The following is a 13,421-nucleotide window of genomic DNA, read 5'->3' as shown; positions in this document are numbered from 1 at the left end:
CATATGTGAGGGTTTATTTCTGGGTTCTTTGCTATTTCATCGCGCTACATGTCTCTATGCAAGTGCCATGCTGTTTTGATTGCTGCTGCTTTGAATTAAGTAATAAGTTCTGAAATCAGGAAATGGGCCCTCCCAGCTTTGTTCTTTTTCAACTGTTTTGGCTATTCTGGTTCTCTTGAGATTCCATCTTAATTTTGGGTGTTTTTTTCTATTTATGCAAAAAACATCATTGGAATTTTGATAGGAGTTGCTTTGAATCTGTAAATCATCATGGATAGTATTGACAAATTAACACTATTAAGTTTTCCAATCCATGAACACAAATGTCATTTCATTTGTCTGACTTTATTTTTTTCAGCAATGTTGTGTAATCTTCAGTGTCTTTTGCCTCCTTGGTTATTTCTATGTATTTTATTTATTTTGATGCTACTGTAAATGGAATTGTTTCCTATTTGGATTGTTTATTGTTAGCATATAAGAAGTGCAACTGATTTTTTTGTGTGTGTGTGGTGCCGGGGATTGAACCCAGGGCCTTGTACATGCAAGACAAGCACTCTACCAACTGAACTATATCCCCAGCCTGTGCAACTGATTTTTACAGATTGATTTTGTATCCAGTAACTTGGTTGAATTTACTAGTCTAAGAGTTTTTGTGCAGAGTACTTTGATTTTTAAATACAGAAAAATTGTGGCTTCTGGACAAATTCATCACTAACTTGTTCCAGTTTATGGAACTTTTGACAAGGAATACCTAAAAGATGGAAAAATTTTACAAAAAAAAAAAAGTGTCAAGATCAAAACATGGAAACTATAAGATTTTTTCCCAATACTGTCATCAAAAATCCTGTGCATAAAAAAAAAAAAAAAAAATCCTGTGCAATAGAGCACATACTTGGTATTCATGAGACCCTAGGGTTGATCCCTAGTACCTGTAGGGGTGGGTATCCTCTTGAAGGTATACCAAAAAAAATGAAATTATTAACTTTATAAAGCTCTTAAATATATCCAAAAATTGTGAATCCTACTTCTAAGAAAATTCTCAAACTTATATCCTGAACAATCCTTCAGACAGGGTTGACTTTCAAGCTTATGAATATATAATAATGTTTTATATATATATATGTATGTGTATATATATATATATATATATATATATATAAAATATAATAATGTGTGGTATTGGGGATTAAATCCAAGAGTGTTCTTTTTCTGAACCAAATATCCAGCCTCTTTTTTAAAATTTTGAGATGGAGTATTACTCTGTTGGCTAGGCTGGCCTCAAATTTGTGATCCTCTTGTTTTAGCCTCCCAAGTAGCTGGGATTACAGTATCTACCTCCACAGCCAGCTGTGGACAATTTAATTCGATGAGGATGTTTGAGTAAAGGCTATGTACACATAATTTTCATTTCAATACATATTCATTAGGCTGGGGGTAGCTCAGTGGTAGAACTCTTACCCAGCATGCATAGGGTCCTGGGCTTAATCCCAAGCACTGCATAAATAAAAATTAAAAACTAAAAAAAGGGGCTGGGACAGTAGCTCAGTTATAGAGCGCTTGCCTAGTACATGTGAGGCACTGGGTTCAGTCCTCAGCACCACATAAAAATAAACAAATAAAATGAAGGCATGCTGTCTATTATCTACAACTATAGAAATTTTGTTGTTGTTGTTGTTGTTGAACAGCATGGGGGAAGATACCAAGAATTTAGACTCTAATTTGATGGCTTTAAATTAGAATCCTAGTTATCCTACAGATAGTTGTTCTGACCTTTGGCAACTTCCCTACACCATTTCTGACGCTTTTTAAAATTGGGAAAATAATATCTGCCCACTGGGTTTGAGAATTAAATAACTTTGTATCAATAGTAAGTAGTCAACAGTGTTAGTTATTGTGATTTTGAGTAGACTCTATGTTGGGCACTATGCTGAATGCTGGGGATAAAAAATGTCTGACTCAACATTTGCCAAAATGCTAATGATCTAGATGAAGAAGTGTAAATAATGTAAAATAATCTTAATATTGTACTACATATAATGTTGGAAATATAAGGCTATGATGTGGTCAGATATCAATTTAGATAGTTGGGCTCCTGTGTAGGGAAGAAGGAGTGAATCATAAACAGGACTACTAAGGAGACTATAATAATCCAGGCAAACTCTATATGTCATAACAATACAGATTGGGCTGATAATGTAGCCTTGCTGTGCCTATGGCCATAAGCTTCAGGAAAAAACTTTGTCACAGCTTGGAAGGTAACACACCTTAATCATCATTTGTCTTCACCTTAGTTAAGCAACTCTGAATCTTAGGTACCATTTTACAAAGGAAACTAAGGCTCAAGAGCAAGGTCACTGCTGCACATTATTCATATTGTAGTATATGAAAATGTTACTCTGAACATAGTATGAATGATGGATCTTAAGAGTTGTACATTGCAGTAGCCCTACTGAAGAGGCTATAGGTAGGTAGTGAAGCTGATCTCTATCTTTAAACCTATGCTTTTCCCTGCCATACCATTTTCTTTCTTTTTTTTTTTTTTTTTGTGGGGGGTACCAAGGGTTGAACTTAGGCACTTAACATTGAGCCACATCCCCAGACCTTTTTTTTAATATTTTCTCTAGAGACAGGGTCTCACTGAGTTGCTGAGGACCTCACTAGGTTGTTGAGGCTGGCTTTGAGCTCATGATCCTCCTGTCTCACCCTCTAGAGCTGGTGGGATTACAGGTGTGCACCATAGTGCTCAGCATAATATCTTACTTATGGGTTTGTAACATACTCAGGTCTAAACATGGAGTTAAAATAAAGAAACAAATTGGACCCTACATAAAGGGTTTTCACAGAAACCTGGTAGGCTTCTTAAAATGAATTTAATAGAATTCTGAAAGTATTAGTTACTTAACAATAAATTGAAGTACTAGATGTATTCTTAAGATCAATACTTAATATGGAAAATAATGATTAAAATAAGGGATCAACCATTCATTTTCAGCTTCCCTAAAATACATGAGCTTTACAAAAAAAAAAAAAACAAAAACAAAAAAACGACTAGCCATAAAAATTAAGACAAAGAATCAATTTTACGTACATATTTCTTAAATTATCCCAAAAATTTAAGGCCAATTTCCCTACTATGTGTATCATATTTATGCCAAGAACCCTAAAATTTACTAAAGTTTCATCCATACTTTTATTCTTAAATTCTATGCCTACAATATTGTTGTTGTTGTGCCTCACGCATGCTAGGCAAGTTTTCTACCACTGGGCCTCATCCCTGGCCAACTATGCCTACATACTCTGAAAGCAGAAACATTTTTGGGCATTGAGAATTTCAAAATGAAAAAAGAGGAAGAAGATTGTATAGTTTTATAAGTACTGATGAATACATCTCTGAACAGATTCCCTCCTAGAGAATTTTCAGATTCACAGAACTGCAAAAGCAGAAGAAACTTTACATTTAGAAATATTTCATTTGACTGATGAATTTCAGAGTATTTCAGTGACCTGTCCAAGGTCACATAATTAATGCAAGTCTGGACCAGAACACAAATCCCCTGATTTCTAGATGTCTATCTCCATTTGCTATACTGCTTATCTTCTTATCTCCCTAACCACTTGAAGTGGTCCCCCTAACTCTCTCTGCTCCACAACATGCCTCTTTGGGGCAATATAAGAGGAACAGAATTCTCAACTCTGTAGATCATGTATCACTATTGACCTAACAATGGATGAGACATTATTTCAAGCACTACTTGAGTACATTTCATTTGGGAGTAGGGAGTAGAAGAGAAATACAAAAGAAGAAAATTCTGTAGACAACAATAAGAGAGGCACAAGAGGAAATATTCTCCTCCTTTGTACTGTTATTTTATTTTGTTAAGTCCATATATTATATAAAAACATAACAGGAAAAAATGAACAAATTTATAAAATAAACTGAGGTGTCCAGATTAAAAAAAAAAAAACAAAAGCTTTGCCTTCGCGTCTACTGATCTCTCAATATATTGTTGGTCTTGCACTTTAGATATCAAATAAAGATATCCAACTTGAAACAAAAAAAATTGGTATGCTGCAAGGATAAGCTGTAGTTAGTTTGGTGATGGGCCAGGAAATGACAGATTTTCTAAATCTTATCTTAAAATATTGACTATCAAATGCTGGTATGCAAAATGCAAGCTTTTATCAGACAGCAAGAGGGAAACTTGAGCGAATGAATGCCAACTTACCTCCAAGTCCTCTGAAAGGAGGTAAAAAAAATAAATAATTACTGTTTTTATCAGTGCTCCCCGCAAAGCATTAGTCAAAGCATGCAGGAGGGTGTTCTGAGCAGCTACAGTAAGATCCAACCCAGAGGTAGGTTCAAGGCCAAGAGTGGAGAGTGATTGAAGGAATCCTCCCCAGGCCCGTACCATATCTCAGAATGCCCATTTGTGCTGGGGGATGAAGTCCATGGCCTATTTTCTTCTCATTCAAAAGGACTTTCCCATTTCAACCTTGCTGGAAAAAAGCTTTCTCACACCTGCTATTAGAACAGTTAGGATTCAGGACAAGGCCAGTAAAAAATTATTTAGCAAGCACATGCTGGCTATTCCAGTTTGAAATCTAACAAACTGTAAATTTGAGGGAGAATAAAAAGGTGAAGATAGAGCTGTTATTCCTTAAGATGAGGAACAAAACCTAGAAAAAGAGGGATTAGGCACTCAACTCTACATGGAGAACCTCCTTCTCAAGCTAGGTACAAGATGAGGAAGAGTATTACTAAAGGTTGAACAGACCATTTAAAGAGCAAAAGGAGAGGGGGAAAAAAAGCAGTTATAAAGAAAGCTGGTAAAAGAAATTCTTCTGGGTCTGACTAGGTAAGTGAATCTAAGGCAATTGCACCAAAGATATGCAGTATTATTCCAGCATGAAGCTGGTGGCAAAAAAAAAAATCCTCAAAAACATTTTAAACCCAGAGAAATATATGAAAAATATGATCGTTTGCCAAGCAAGTTAAAACCAAATCTCCAATGGTAAAAAACTCTCTTCAAATCTGAAATCAAAGAATTCACTTTACATTAATTCTGTGCATAATTAGAAAAAAAAAAAAAGGTAACGAATGTAAAGATTTGTTTTATTTCTACTGGGGGAAGGAAGAGGATAAATAGAACTGTTTTCCAATTTCTTCTCCACTGAATACACACATACCCACACGCATACATATACATACATACACCAAAAATACCCGCCCCCAAACAAAACAAAAAACCAAGAAGTAAAAACCAAAACACCCTCAAACTGCACCAATACTTCATATTTGACCAAAAGAATAGATCCTGGGAAGAAGTGCAAAATGCAAAATCAAATGACCGAAAAATGCTGAAGAAACAGCATTATTAATATACAAAATATTTATATTACTGAACTAGTAACAGGTGATGTTCTCTGTGTCTGTAAAACTTTGGAACCACATAGCTGATTTGTTAAATCTAGTCCATGCCAGCTTCAAAATACCAAAAAAAAAATTTTAGTTAGCTTCATTCTTTGATGCTTCATCAAAATTTTCTACGAGATCTGGAAAAAAAAACAACAAAAATAAGTCAAGTTGGGGGAATTCTAAGCTAAATAAAATTGCTGCAACTACAATTAGCTTGAAAACATAGAACAGGCAGAAATGAACATTTCACTAATAATGATTCGTTTATCTGCTTAAAACAGTAATCTTAAGGATATATATATATATTTTGGTCTTAGCAAACTACTAAGGTGAGTAGTGTTTTCATATGTCAATTATAATTACCACATTAACTATGCAGATTTATAATCACAATGATTTCAATTTAATAAATTCAGTTAGCAGAGCTTTGTGTGACAATTTCTAAGTTCTACAAGAGAGTGCTTTTATTCTTTTTCACTAATCTATTCACATCATTGTGACCAATTTAAATTCAGAGATCACAATAAATAAAATTTTGAAAGTCATCCTGTCAGTGAAATAAACAGGATGCTACATGTCTTAAGTTCAAAGAAATGTCACTTACCTGGAACATCATCATCCTCTTCATCAATGTCTTCCGGTTTTGGTGCTTTACTATCCAACACTATAAAAAGTTCATTTTAATATTAGTTATTAAGAACAAAGACCTTTATAAACCACTTGTAATATTTATCCTTTTTTTTTCAAGTCTAAATTTCATATAGTTGCTTAGAAAATGATTTTATATATATCTTAATCCATTAATGGATTCAAATCCATTCATGCTAGGTGTGGTGGTGCATGCCCATAATTCAAGCAACTCAGAAAGCTGACATAGAAAGACTGCAACTTTGAGGGTATCCTCAGCAACTTAGTGATGAAGCTCAGTGCTAGAGGGCTAGGGCAGGGGCTGGGGGGTACACAGGGGTTCAATCCCCAGTACTGGAGGAAAAAAAAATTTCTTTTCTTTTTTTTTGCTTAAGTAACATTAAAATCAATAAAACTTTAACAATTAGATATACTCTCAATACAGTTGGCAACATTTATATGCAGCAAAGATAAAATTTATATTCAAATGGAATAATTCAGATATGAATAAACATAAATTACAGTCAGTCACAGTGGCCATATTCTCCAAATAAAAATTAATATTCAAGATTTCTTCCAAAAACTTACTAGAAAGTAAGTTTCTATCTACATAGTATGTATACAAATTACAGAGCCCTTTGATTTTTTTGGGCAACAAGACACATTTGAACTCTAGATTACCTTAGAAATACAGAATTTATGGTTACCATAGTGCAATCAACAACACTGTCTGAATATTCTATATACCATATTACATTGATTATTAAAGAAACAAAATCAAACTTTTATGAAGCATACAAATGATGTTATAAAAGGTAAAATAATTACATACTGAGGCAAATCTTCTCAGTTGAAGATGGGACACCATTTATATTATTAGGTTCCTTAATTAAGGTAGAGAGTGAAAGAAGTAAACTGAAATACCTACCTTGCCGTGGGAACTGTTCAGCTAACTTTCTAAGGCTTGTTAAGCTGTCAGCACCAAGCTGACTTAATATTCCAGGAAGCATTTCTGTGATTGGTTTGGCTTCTGCATGACCAGTAATTGCGAAGGTATTGGCAGACAGGGAAGCTTGGACTTTGGGATTGTTGAAATGAATAACTGTCCCATCATCTTTAATCATGTTCACCTGCATGACCACAGGAAAAAATGTATTTCACATGCTAGGTACAACTAAAACAATATCTTTTTAAAAAGCATTTTATCCAGTTCTGATTTTTTTACTTAGCAGGTATGCAATCTCAAGGTAGTGATTAGCTATAGTGAACACGAATGAAAAAAGACCCTAGCAATAAAGTACAATGATGTGGATGATACAAGTTGCTAGTATGGTCAAGAAATAGTCATTTTATTATAGCATCTAGATTTCCAATTCAGACTTCTATGAGAAGAAAGTTCCTGCCTACCATTAAAAAAAAATTATCAACCAAAAACTGGCTTGTTAATGAAACCCTTTACCTTACTCAATTTACATTATCAAACACATTATGTGCAATTACCATTTGGTGAGACAGTATCTTACTTTGGAGACAGACTGTAAAGGGGAGACAACATATGGTAAATAACCACTGAAAACTCACAAAAAAACACTCTAAAATTTAATCGACTAGATATTTCACTTTTTCGAATGCTTAGTAAATTTACAAAAATCTCCACTTGTCAGGACACAAAATCAATAGCTTTCCTATATAATAATAACAGATTCATTATTATTATAAGAAAATCTAATTCACAATAGCTAAAAAGAAAAAAGAAAAGTGGGGATGGGAGAAATGAAAATCTTGGAATAAATCTAACCAAGGAAAAGACCTCTACAATAAAAAATTATAGAACACTGAAGAAAGAAGTTAAAGACAACACTAGGAGATGGAAAGACTTCCCATGTTCACAGATAGGGAGAACTAACAATGTTAAAATGGCCATATTATCAAAAGTGACAGATTCAATGCAATGCAATTCCCATCAAAATACCAATCATATTCTTCACAGAACTAGAAAAATTCATTTGGAAGAATAATAAGATTCAAAATAGCCAAAGCAATTCTAAGGGAAAAGAAAAGCAAGGCTGGAGGCATCATAATACTCAACTTCAAATTATACTACAGATAATAGTATGGTACTGGCATAAAACAAGACACATAGACTAATGAAACAGAATAGAAAACACAGGGAAAAACCCACAGAGAAACAGTCACTGAATTTTTGACAAAGGTGCCAAAAGTATACACTGGATAAAAGATAGTCTTTTAAATATATGATGCTGGGAAAACTAGTTATCCATACGTAGAAGAATGAGACTAGATTACCCTATCTCTCACTCTGAACAAAGGTCAAATCAAAGTGGATCAAAAGCTTATTAGCAACTTAGGGCTGTGACTGTGGCTCATTGGGAGCGCACTTGCCTGGCACGCGTGAGGCACTAGGTTTGATTCTCAGTACCGCATATAAATGAATGAATGAATGAATGAATGACTATCAACAACTAAAAAAAAATTTAAAAAACAAAACAAAACAACAACAACAACAAAATCTTAGCAACTTAACAAAGACTTTGCAACTGCTGGAAAAAAATGTAGGATCAATACTCAACATATAGGCACAGTCAATGACTTTCTCAATAGGACTCCTAAAGCTCAGAAAATAATACTGAGAATTAATAAATGTGATGGTATCAAATTAAAAAACTTCAGCACAGCAAAGGAAAGAAGAAATTCTTCTGATAGAGGATTAATAACTAGTATATATAAATTATATATAAAGAACTCAAAAAACTTAACACTAAAACCCAAATAACCCAATCAATAAATGGGTAAATAAACCAAACAGAAACAACTCAAAAGAAGAAATACAAATGGCCAATATATACATGAAAAAAATCTTCAATGTCTTCTGCAATTACGGAAATGCAAATAAAAACTATACTGAGAGTTCATCTCACTCCAGTTAGAATGTCAGTCATCAAGAACACAAATAATAATAAATGCTAGACAAGTTGTAGGGGAAAAGGAACACATTTACACTGTTGGTGGGACTGTAAATTATATAACCACTATGGAAATTAATATGGAGGTTCCTCAAAAGACTAGAAAGGGAACCACCATATGACCCAGCTATACCACCCCTCAATATTTATCCTAAAGAACTGAAGTCAGCATACTATAGTGATACATGCATACCCATGTTTACAGCAGCTCAATTCACAACAGCAAAAAAAAAAAAAAAAACACTATAGAATCAGCCTAGGTTCCCATCTGTGGAAAATGGATTAAAAAAAAGTGATATACAAACATACATACACACACATATGACATATTCAGTCATAAAGAATGAAACCATGTTATCTGAAGGAAAATGAATAGAACTTGAGAACATTAAGAGAAATAAGCAAAACTCCAAAAGTCAAGGGTTGTGCATTTTTCTTGTATGTGGAAGCTTTAGAGGAAAAAGGGCAAAAAAGGGGGAGGAGTCTCATTAAAACAGAAGGAAAACCAGAAGAGACCAAGGGTAGAAAAGAAGGTAGAGAAAGGGGAAAAACTGGGGAATGATACTGATGAAATTATATTGTTATATCCATGTGCATGTACAAACATTCCACTATTATGTGTAATTACAATGCACCAATAAAAAATATAGAAAAAAATTGACCTGTTTTTATCATTTTTTAATACCTTTATTTATTTTTACACGGTGCTAAGGATTAAACCTAGCATCTTGCATGTGCTAGGCAAGCGCTCTACCACTGAGTCACAACCCCAGACCTTATCACATCATTCTTTATAAGGGATTTTGACAGTTCCTCTAGTTCTTTTTTAAAATTAGAAAGGGGACTAATTTGGACTCAGGTGATCCTCCTACCTCAGCATCCCAAACAGCTGGGACTATAGGTACATGCTTCTATATCTGACTAGTTCCAATTTTTTTTTTCTTGCAGTACTAGAGACTGAACCTAGGACCTTGCACATTCTAGGCAAGTACTGTATCACTGAGCTACATCCCAAGCTTTATTTATTTTATTAAAAATTTATTTTTCTTAAAAAACAAAAAAACAGGCTCCTACTTAGTTACTGAAGCTGGTCTTAATCTTGTGATTCTCTTGCTTCAGCCTCCCAAGGAGCCGGGATTACAGGTATGTGCAACTATACCCAGCTAGTTCCTCTAATTCTTTTTTTGTCAGTGTTGTTCTTTTTTTCTTTGTGCTATTGGGGACTGAACCCCGTGCTAGGCAAGCACTCTACCACTGAGCTACATCCCCAGCCCTAGTTCCGCTAATTCTTTTTTTTTTAATATTTTTTAGTTGTAGTTGGACACAATACCTTTATTTTATTTATTTATTTTTACGTGGTGCTGAGGATCAAACCCAGGGTCTCGCACATGTGAGGTGAGTGCACTACCGCTGAGCTAAAACCCAGACCACCTCTAATTCTTAAATGTAGCTTCTCAACAACTTTTGACAACCTCTGCAAACATCAAAGAAATTTCCCACCCACCTGCCTACCTGAACATCCTTTATCAATGACTAGTAAATCTTTAAAATCATTCTGACATTATTTCTGTAGCTTTTACCAGTATGAACTGATTATTTCAAATTTTACTTGCTCTAGGACTTAGCTGAAAGAGAAGGTTGAACATGTGCTACTTAAATTACTGTTTTTCTATCTTACTAGTACTTTCTAGATTTTTTTTGTACAGTGAATCTCTATACAAAGTTTAATGTGTAAATAATGTGATTCCATCACATAGTTGATTCCACTGGATAAGTTACCTTGGTGATAACATGCTTATTTTAGAAAAGATTTTAGAGAGTTAACTCTTGTCTACTTTAGAAGCATTTCATGATCCATCCAAAAACTGCCCTTGTCATAATCAAGAAGAGATGCTGAATGTTCTCCATAATCAGTGGGAAGGGGCTTTTCTTCCTCAGAGGTGATTAACACCACTGACAGCATCAGAAAAGAAGGGGAAGAAAGGGGCTTCTATATTTCAGGCAAGACCTGGAACACAGAGAAAATGAAGGCAAATCTCTGGAAAATTATAACTAAATCTCACAAATAATTTTCCATTTTTTTCTAACAAAATTTTTTCCCCCACTATTTCGTTTTTGTACCCTTCCATCTTAGTACTGTATTTAAAGTTCTATCATGGGTACAATACACAGCAAGCATTCAATCCTGCTGTTCTAAACAAATGACATCGTGACATAATTTACATGAACTTTAGAAAAAAAATAATTACATAATTTTTGAAGATAAAGTTTAGTATTGGTAGAAAAAGCAAATAAATGTTCAAGTGGTCAAGAAGCTTTAGAGAGAAGTGACATAGTAGATGTGAAATATGATGTTAATTTAGATCTATCTTAGAATCACATAATTTTAATACAGTAGGACTATATTTTCCAAATTCCACCCCAATTACATGGTTTAATAAAGAGTTTCTACAATACTTCCAGGTGTGAAGAGTCTCAAAAACTGGGAGTTCAGACAATTTTTTTTTTTTACTTACAGATATAAAGTCAAGGACATTTGAAATTGTTGTTCAAAAAAATTCATGCTAGGGCTGGGTTGTAGCTCAGTGGTAGAGCGCTTGCCTTGCAAGTGTGAGGCACTGGGTTCAATCCTCAGCACCATATAAAGATAAATAAATAAAAATATTGTGTCCATCTACAACTAAAATTTTTTTAAATTCACACTATATGTATTTTTTGAACTTTGAAATCTTCCCATTCAAATCCTTTATGTTAAAGAAATAAATATTGAAATAACACCTATTGATTAAGCAACATATCTAAGAATAAATAGCTGTTTAAGTGCAAACTGAGTACTTGAATGGAACTTAGGCTTCTCTGCTTGTTGTTTAATTTCCTTCCTACTTTGTTACCTCATGTTTAAAACATTTATTTGCTCATAAAAAGTCAACTCCATGGCTCCATGTAAGTCTAACAGAGAATTATTTATCTCAGAATATAGGCCAAATGGAGATAAAAGAAAAACAGCACAGATAAATAGATAATATCTCTCTGGCTACAAAATAAGATGATAATATAAGGTCAAAAACAATACATTTGCTGAGTGCAGTGTTGCACGCCTGTAATCCCAATGGCTCAGGAGGCTGAGGCAGGAGAATCACAAGTTTAAAAACAGCCTCAGCGGGGCTGGGGATATGGCTCAAGCGGTAGTGCGCTCGTCTGGCATGCGTGCAGCCTGGGTTCGATCCTCAGCACCACATACAAACAAAGATGTTGTGTCCGCCGGAAAAAAAAATATATATTAAAAAAAAAATTCTCTCTCTCTCTTAAAAAAAAAAAAGACAGCCTCAGTAACTTAGCAAGGCACTAAGCAACTCAGTGAGACCTTGTCTCTAATAAAATACAAAACCAAACAAACAAAAAACCAATGTATTCATGAATTTTCCTTCAGTTCAAGCTTCTCTTCCAAAGGCTGAAATCTACCCCAGAGATTGTACATCCTTGTCTTTCTAGTTTGAAATATGTTGTCTTAGTGTGAAAAACTAAGATGAATTCCGTTTCATACTGTTAAATAGAAATACATTTATTCATGGTTTTTTCCAATGGGGTGGTATAAAAGATGAACAGAAAGGGGTGGAGAATTAATTTTAGAATACAGAGAATGCAATACCAGAAGTTTAAAAAGACAGAATATTTTATTTCTAGCATTCCTTCCTTTCTTCCTGCTGAGCAAATGATATAGTTATATAAGGTTTCTGGCCACAAGTTACAAGAAACTATCAAATGATAATTGTTTACTGAGCAGGATCAGTTAAGATATTTCCCCTGATCTTTTAGGTAAAATAAGAGACAAGGAACTTGTTAAATTCACAAAGCAAATTGTATACATTGCATATATAGACTTCATGAACTAGCCATTATACCAATACTTAGGTCAGTTTTCAACAAATGTCAAAACGTGTGCACTTCCCCCACTTAAAGATAGCCAAAGGTAAAGGATGGCATTTGGGCTATGGGTAAGGAGACATTTTGAGATTCCAGTTAAAAAGAAGATACCCTTGCTCTTATTTTCTGCTCTAACACTATAGTCATGTCTTGTAGTTAAAGGAAAACATTTTGTCCTCCTAAGTCTAGAGCATTTTCAAGTGTTGCTGTCATTATTTATAAAAACCCACTTCTTCACCTTGCAAATTCCCATCTATCCAAGATTCAGGTTAGATGCTTCTTTCTTTCTTTTTTAAAGAAAGAGAGAGAGAGAGAGAGAGAGAGAGAGAGAGAGAGAGAGAGAGAATTTTTTTTAATATTTATTTTTTAGTTTTCGGCGGACACAACATCTTTGTTTGTATGTGGTGCTGAGGATCGAACCCGGGCCGCACGCATGCTAGGCGAGCGTGCTACCGCTTGAGCCACATCCC

At 34.3% G+C, this 13,421-nt stretch overlaps 1 protein-coding gene across 2 annotated transcripts in view; it reads right to left on the bottom strand.

The window, feature by feature from the left end:
* Positions 1 to 5,096: 5,096 nt before the first annotated feature.
* The window catches only part of Btf3l4 (basic transcription factor 3 like 4), a 28,183-nt gene continuing 19,858 nt past the window's right edge, over positions 5,097 to 13,421 (bottom strand). For both annotated transcript variants that reach the window (XM_027945036.2, XM_027945037.2), the window contains 3 exons: positions 6,972 to 7,173; positions 6,021 to 6,080; positions 5,097 to 5,553 (listed from right to left, as the gene is read on the bottom strand). In XM_027945036.2, coding sequence (XP_027800837.1) covers positions 5,507 to 5,553; positions 6,021 to 6,080; positions 6,972 to 7,173 — 309 coding nt within the window. In that variant the 3' untranslated portion in view covers positions 5,097 to 5,506. The remainder of the gene's footprint in view (positions 5,554 to 6,020; positions 6,081 to 6,971; positions 7,174 to 13,421) is intronic.

This window comes from Marmota flaviventris, chromosome 10 (genome assembly GCF_047511675.1).
Source record: "Marmota flaviventris isolate mMarFla1 chromosome 10, mMarFla1.hap1, whole genome shotgun sequence".
Lineage (NCBI taxonomy): Eukaryota > Metazoa > Chordata > Mammalia > Rodentia > Sciuridae > Marmota > Marmota flaviventris.
This window is presented reverse-complemented; position numbering and strand designations above follow the sequence as displayed.